Source organism: Apostichopus japonicus, chromosome 18 (assembly GCF_037975245.1).
Source record: "Apostichopus japonicus isolate 1M-3 chromosome 18, ASM3797524v1, whole genome shotgun sequence".
Lineage (NCBI taxonomy): Eukaryota > Metazoa > Echinodermata > Holothuroidea > Aspidochirotida > Stichopodidae > Apostichopus > Apostichopus japonicus.
Genome location: NC_092578.1, coordinates 20035521 through 20043434, shown reverse-complemented (window position 1 = coordinate 20043434; position 7914 = coordinate 20035521). Strand labels below are relative to the sequence as shown.

Genomic DNA, 7914 nt, shown 5'->3' with positions numbered 1-7914 from the left:
GAAGGGGCGACCGCCCCCCCCCCTCCTTCAGCATTATTTGTTATGACATCGCTAGCAATTTCAAAATAGAAAGTGCTTAGATGCAACTTACAAGGCCTGGGAAGTGTCATTTCCAGCGATCTGGGAGGGATTTTCGGCCAAAATTTGCTTGTACGCTTCGCGCCAACAAATGGTCGTGGGTAGTGCCATTTCCAGCGATCTGGGAGGCATTTTCGGACAAAATTTTCTTGTACGCTTCGCGCCAACTCATGATGGCGCTACGCTTAGATAATTTGCCTACATGCTTCATCCCTCCCTTGGCAAATTCCTCGCTACGAGCCTGTTTGAATTTGTAAAGCAACCAGTAGATATGACATCATATCAGTGAGCATGAAAATGGCGTTCCAGGATGAACAACCTCAAAATTGTCCGACTTGCCCGTGAAAGTTGCGCAGTATACCGCGGGATGCTAATGTAAACGACGAAATGTCTTATGTAGATGGAGAAAAAGCATGGAGGTCCAATTATGTCAAACCAAGGGCGGCGGAACCGGGGAGGCACAGGGGGCACGTGCCCCCACTTTTCCTCAGGTTAAAAATGTGCCCTTTTTCTATATAAAAATTGAGGTGTCTCAAGTTAGCAAGAGGCCAGGGAACCAGAATGCACACTCGGGAAGGGCCGTTTCCGGACATCTGAGGGGTTTGTAAAACCAAAAATTTTCTTGCACGCTCCGCGCCAACTGATGGTGGCGCTCCGCTCAGATAGTCGTGCATATACTTTGCAAATCCTAGCTAGGCCCCTCACTTTTAATGAATTTCTGTGGGTCAAACTCAAAGCTACTTCGAATGGAAAAAATGTGTTAAGATATTAACAAGAAATAAACTCTAATTCGGAAGATTCCTACATTAGCAACTAGCATGATTTCACCTCATTTTGTCTCAAAAGAAAACTTGTTCCTTGTTTCCCAATTTGCAAATTGGATATTGTAGTGCTAGTATGCACATTTTCCTTGGGGGGGGGGGGGGTCGTTGATGGAGTGATGTGTATTCGCAAATAAGAAAATACAATAAAAGTTATAAAGGGTACTAAATGTAAGGCTGCATCAGTCCAATCGAATTTCTGCAAAGTGCCCTTTGATGCCGGTGCCCCCCCCCCCCAGGTTAATTAAAAGTGCTTCCGCCGCCCTTGGTCGGAACTCTCTTTTACATTAGTAATGGCGAATTAGGGGCTGTAGCCCCCCCCCAGCCTCCTACGTCTATGTGTGTAGTGTTCGGTTTCGGAAATATCTGCTAATTTTTCATTTCTTTCAACGAAGTTTGATAATAGCCGTTATAAGAGGTTTTAATATTTGTACACCAAGAAATTAACTGTGTCTGAATTTTCGAAAATTTCTGACCAACATTCTTCATCACAGTTCCCTCTACTCGTGCAATTTTGACCGGTCTGTTAGGGTTGAAGCAGATTTTTCTATATTGTTTGTCCATAGATGAAATTTTGTGCAACGTTAGGGTATTGAGGTGAGTTTATTCACGAGAAACGTGAATTTTCAAATTCTGGACAAATAATGGGCTTAAAACCTTGAAAAGTGGGGCTGACGGATATTGTGTGCCGCGACGTAGAATCACCTATTCAAAAGCAATGATCCACGGGAGATGCGATGAGGTCGAACATGTTTTGTGACTGGTGACAATCTTCAAAAAGGTTATGGATGGAAAAAAACTATTGGGAAATACTTGGTTCTCAGGCGAAAAGTGTACATCTGGTTGTTTATTTCAAGCCTGAGAAGTGCCATTTCCGGTGATCTGGGTGGTATCAAAACCAGAAATTTTCTTGTACGCTGCGCGCCAACCGATGGTGGCGCTCCGCTTAGATAGTATTTCGCGCCCCCCGGGTTAGAAAATCCTGGATACGCGCCTGCTGTTAGAGAATGTAATTATTGTAATATTGATAACACCATAGACTGCCATTTGTACGGTCTCTGATTGGAAGTAACCTACAAACAAACAAGATACAGATCTTGCAATACGCACTGCAAATTAGCAAATACGCATCTTTAATTTGTTATTGATGTGACTGTAGCATACAGAGCCCTACATTGCTGCACATTTATTCATAGCGCATGGACGTTCGTATTCTAAGTCTTCTATATCCCTCTCTTTATCGCTTCAGTCTTTATCATGGCAGTGAATGCAATTCAATGCACCAGCCTAGCACTGTCGCCATCAGGATTTGACAAAAACGAATACTTTTCAATTGATATGACAGTAATTTTCAACGACCCGACTTAACGTTTTCTTGTTGCACTGTTCTACTGCCTATTTTCTCTGGTTTCTTTGCTGTCCTATACTAACCCCCAAGAACATTGACTAATATTTTTGCCGTGAATTAAGCTATTTCTGACTTTGTCGGCTGCATACTGTTGCCATTGGCGACTGTACCATATGTTACTCACGAGTTCTCGCTTTCTGCGCAATTATAATGGGTATGATTTAGCGCAATTATAATGGGTATGATTTACACGGTGTTTGGGGCGAGCTTACTTAACCTTACATTAATAGCGTTAACTATATATCTTCTGATAACACACCCTACCTAAAGGGAAGTATTTTGACACGAACGTAATATAACAGTAATATTCCTGTTTAGTTGATTGTATGTTGCGACTGTAGTATTGGTCCCCCGGTCTTCGGGAGTAGTTATTCGAGGTACTGATCGTGTATGTGGAATAGACCGTTGCCAGCTTATTACCGTACAGCCATGAGATCGTTTCTGGTGCTAATGCCTGCCTCTTTCCCGTAAGTGCCTGTTTTTTTTTCTATATATTCTGGTTTGATTTTGTCTGGTCAGACCAAAAGGACGCGTTTTACCGAGTCAAATGGTCATATTGACAACATAATAACAAAACGACATTCAAAAGTAACAAAAAACCTCGTTATTATTACTTGTGTAATTAATGCTCTATTGGCTCTCTACGTATAATAGCTGATACTTTCTCCACTGAGCTTGGATTTCTTACGGCCGTGGGCAGCTGTTTGTGCAAGCGCTAATAGCTGTGCTAATCAATTAATTTATGGAGCTGGCCATCCACAGTTCAAGGGAGTATTCAACTCTATTTTGAAATGTAAATGATATACTCGAGCCTCCCTATCTTTGGAGGCGACTCTTTACAAGAATCGTCTACTAAGACAGTTCACAGAAATCATCTCTCAACAGGTGATCAAATAATTTATGGTAAATCCACATTTTGGGAAAACTTTATCAGAATATTTTGGTATCAAACTCGACTTAACCGCATCGATTCGCGCTAGGAACGACCGGACAATAAGCGAAAACTTCAAACGATTGCATATGAAAGGGGAAAAAAGCATTAAACCTGTGAAACCATAGCAGATTCCACCCCCTCCCCCCCCCCCCCCGAATGTCTTCGAATCTTACCCAGCGTTCCCGATTCTTACCCGAATCGTCAAAGACTCTTGCCTGAATATTTCGACACATAATGGAAACAGCGCAAGATAAAAAAAAAATTGCCAGCCTTTTTTCGATGTCACAAAATTTCAGGGATTCAAACTTCGGCAAAAGTTGTTGAAAAATTTGGGCAGCCTCGGAACACTAACTTTTCTTCAAACAGCATTGTTTAAAGGCCTTCCAGACTGCCCATGTTATAATATCCTTTGTGGGCACAAAAATCCATCTCCATTAACATTAATGATAGCAGCCACACAGATGTGGGCCTCAGTAATTAGAACAAATCATTTTTTCGGAAATTCTCATTTCAGAATGTGAAACACCCTTATAAACAGAGGCATACTACTACAAGGCGCACTCCGCCCTGGGTACCAGCAGGGGCGCCATACCACTGCCTTCCCCCCCCCAAAACAATAGAGAAAAAGAGAAATAAATAAGAATGAGAATTCCTAAACATATAATCAGTTCAAAGTTTGCCAAATGTATCACCATTTGAATCTAAGCCACCTTATATAAACAAAAAAGGGGAAAAACTATATCCTCCCCTCCTCCTATGTGTGAGACACAATTATCGGTGTTGGACTAAAACATTTTGTTTTGCACCATATTGCTTGTATGTTATTGTGGTGTTACCCTTACATTTGTATTTTAGGGATATGCATCACACCGTTTGAATGTTATTGTGGTGTTACCTGTACATATGTATTTTAGGGATATGCACCACACCGTTTGTATGTTATTGAAGTATATGTTGTACATTTGTATGTTAGGGATATGCTCCACACCGTCTGTATGTTAATGTGGTGTTATATGTACATTTGTATGTTAGGGACATGCATCACACCATTTGTATGTTATTGTGGTGTTACCTGTACATTTGTATTTTAGGGATATGCACCACACCGTTTGTATGTTAATGTGGTGTTACCTGTACATTTCTATGTTAGGGATATGCACCACACCGTTTGTATGTTATTGTGGTGTTACCTTTACATTTGTATGTTAGGGATATGCACCACACTGTTTGTATGTTATTGTGGTGTTACCTTTACATTTGTATGTTAGGGATATGCACCACACCGTTTGTATGTTATTGTGGTGTTACCTTTACATTTGTATGTTAGGGATATGCACCACACTGTTTGTATGTTAATGTGGTGTTACCTGTACATTTCTATGTTAGGGATATGCACCACACCGTTTGTATGTTATTGTGGTGTTACCTTTACATTTGTATGTTAGGGACATGCACCACACCGTTTGTATGTTATTGTGGTGTTACCTTTACATTTGTATGTTAGGGTTATGCACCACACCGTTTGTATGTTATTGTGGTGTTACCTTTACATTTGTATGTTAGGGATATGCACCACACTGTTTGTATGTTATTGTGGTGTTACCTGTACATTTGTATTTTAGGGATATGCATCACACCATTTGTATGTTATTGTGGTGTTACCTTTACATTTCTATGTTAGGGATATGCACCACACTTTTTGTATGTTATTGTGGTGTTACCTGTACACTTCTATGTTAGGGATATGCACCACACTGTCTGTATGTTATTGAAGTGTATGTTATTGCAAATGGTCCTCCTCACCCCCTCCATAATAGTAAAGTGAAGTCACACAATATTAATAAAATTGTGATACATAATAGAAAAGTGGTTCCACATGATAATAACATGGTTGCAACACTATAGTAAAGTGATGCCACACAATAGCAATGTGGTGCCACATAACAGTAAAGTGAAAACACACAATAGTAAAGTGAAGCCACATCATAACAAAGTGATGCCATGCACCGCATGTTGGACAATGAGAACTGTATAGGAACTACTTTCATAGCAATTACTGCTGCTATAAGTAACAAAATATAAATGTTATAAAAAAAAAGCTTCGTCCAACCTTAAGAAATAAAAAATAAAAGAGATGCCAAGAAAAATTCATACAAAAATAAATCAAATGTACACAAATAAATGTGAAGAAAAGTCTTGACAAATGCAATAAAAGAGAAAAAAGGAGAATGCTTTCACTTTCAAAAGTATTCTATCTTCATTTGATTCACCACAATTTTATTTCAGCTAAACGAACCAAATCCTTGGAATGAGAAAGTAAAATCATCCAGGCTTAGAAAAAGGACAGTGCATCATCCATCTTGGTTTAGAGAAGGGAAGTTACCTTTGCTGGTTTAGTTGTAGAACATGCATTTGACTTGAAGACCGACAGAGTTAAACATTGAAATTGACAAAATTGGAATGGTTCTTTTCCAATAAATAAATGACATGAAACATGAAATGTCCTGATCACTGTATGTTATTCTCAACTCTTGAATATTGGTTCAGCTTGATAAATAAATATTTTGTGGTTCAAATTATTATGAATGTGATGTAGTACGAATGTTGATCATCAGTTGTTAATGAAGAAACAACACATGTTCTTTTCCCTGTTCATGTGAATCCAAACTTATGCTCCCATTTCATTTTCCATTGCAACTGACCATGGTAGAGACACCAAATTTTCATTTATGCCAAGACACAAGCTCAAGAGAGCTGTGTTCCATGTTTGTGTCTCAACTACAAAACCAGTCTTGGATATTTTCAATTCAACCTTCCATTATCGCTTCCTCATTCTGCAGATATCTTCCAGTCTTAGAGGTTCTTCAGCTAATAAAGGAAATATTTTCCAAGAAATAGTGAACAGACAAAAATTCTGCTGAGATCGAACTTCCAACGAGACTTCTGAAGAAGTTTCCCAAAAGATGAGCATCTCTGTGCCTTGTGTACTCCAAGACTGGAGGTATGTCTAGTATGGAAGAACATCATTTAAACTGTTGTGTAATGTGTCCAAGTAGAAAAGCCAATGCCATACACAATTTGAAACAATGCACATTTGAATATCTACAGCCATGTTTGTAGTTTAGTATCCAGTGAGGAGTGCCAAACTGCTCTGCTGAAAATGCATCAGGCAGTAACTAATGACATTCAACACCGTTAGTCAATTGTTATATGTCATGGGTGTTCAAGCCACATGAGGATTGTCTAGATGCACAGAGATAGGCCTAGTCACTGTCTTTTAATTGTTCCAGCAATATCTTTTTCTTTTCACGGAGTTCACCCTCGCTCAGGTCGCTATCTGACGTGTCCCATGCTGTCTGTTAAGAGAGAGAAGAGTGCAAGTTTAAGGTGAAGGGTCAATTTTCTTGTAATTCGCCTTCACTAAGATTGTCATCCGAGGTGTCCCATGCAGTCTGTAACAAAAGTAATGGAAATGAAGGGGTTGGTATACTATGAACATGCAAGCAAAATGGCCAATTGTGATGTGAGAGAAAACACATGATATTACCAGCATAATTGTCATATTTTTGTTAACAAATCAATACTACCTACAATGAAGTGTATTAGTGTAAGCAGAATAAAATGCAAACTCACCACAAAATACACTTGCAAGAGGTTAAGCATATTTTCCCCAGTTTTTGTAAGTTTATAAACCCTGCAGAGTATTACCTAGAGCTCTCCACAGCAGCAAAGTCCACTCTGTTTTTAGATCATATGAAAGTTTATGAACCCTACAGAGTATTACCTAGAGCTCTCCACAGCAGCAAAGTCCACTCTGTTTTTGGATCATATGAAAGTTTATGAACCCTGCAGAGTATTACCTAGAGCTCTCCACAGCAGCAAAGTCCACTCTGTTTTTGGATCATATGAAAGTTTATGAACCCTGCAGAGTATTACCTAGAGCTCTCCACAGCAGCAAAGTCCACTCTGTTTTTGGATCATATGAAAGTTTATGAACCCTGCAGAGTATTACCTAGAGCTCTCCACATCAGCAAAGTCCACTCTGTTTTTGGATCATATGAAAGTTTATGAACCCTGCAGAGTATTACCTAGAGCTCTCCACAGCAGCAAAGTCCACTCTGTTTTTGGATCATATGAAAGTTTAAGAACCTACAGAGAATTACCTAGAACAAGTCTGAAAAGCAAACTCCACTTTCTTTTAAAATCAAAGGAAAGTTTATGAGCAATCAATACGGTCCTCAACTTTTTGTTGCTCAGATGTTGGTTACATCTGTATTAATCACTTGTAAACTGCAAGTGAGAAAGTTTTTAAAATATCTATCTGTTACTTCACTTAATACTTGACTGGTCAGGCTAATACACTCAATTGTTATGGGAATATGGAGTTGAAAGAAGTTAGACTTTGGATGAACTCTTAACCTTCTTGGGAACAAAACCACTCAATTATTTACCTTAGGATTGTTAACGCTAACTAGAGCTAATAGGCTACAGGAGCTCTACAGGCAAATGGCAAATATTTACAACCCTGACCTCAGATACACCTTTTCAACATAACACACTCAAAATGTTCAATAACAGTTTTATTTTGGGTCATTGATACCAATATGTCCAAGAGATTTAATTTCCTGTTTTTAGCACTGAATCAACTCCAGTAATGTTACACAGATAAGCTA

The 7914-nt window shown here is 39.2% G+C and overlaps 1 protein-coding gene across 3 annotated transcripts in view; it reads right to left on the bottom strand.

Moving 5' to 3' along the window:
* Positions 1-3884: 3884 nt before the first annotated feature.
* The window catches only part of LOC139959024 (uncharacterized), a 32555-nt gene continuing 28525 nt past the window's right edge, over positions 3885-7914 (bottom strand). For 2 of the 3 annotated variants that reach the window (XM_071956538.1, XM_071956539.1), the window contains exon 25: positions 3885-6597. In XM_071956538.1, coding sequence (XP_071812639.1) covers positions 6505-6597 — 93 coding nt within the window. In that variant the 3' untranslated portion in view covers positions 3885-6504. Of the gene's footprint in view, positions 6694-7914 lie in introns of all 3 variants that reach the window. The other variant, XM_071956540.1, reaches the window with a different exon arrangement.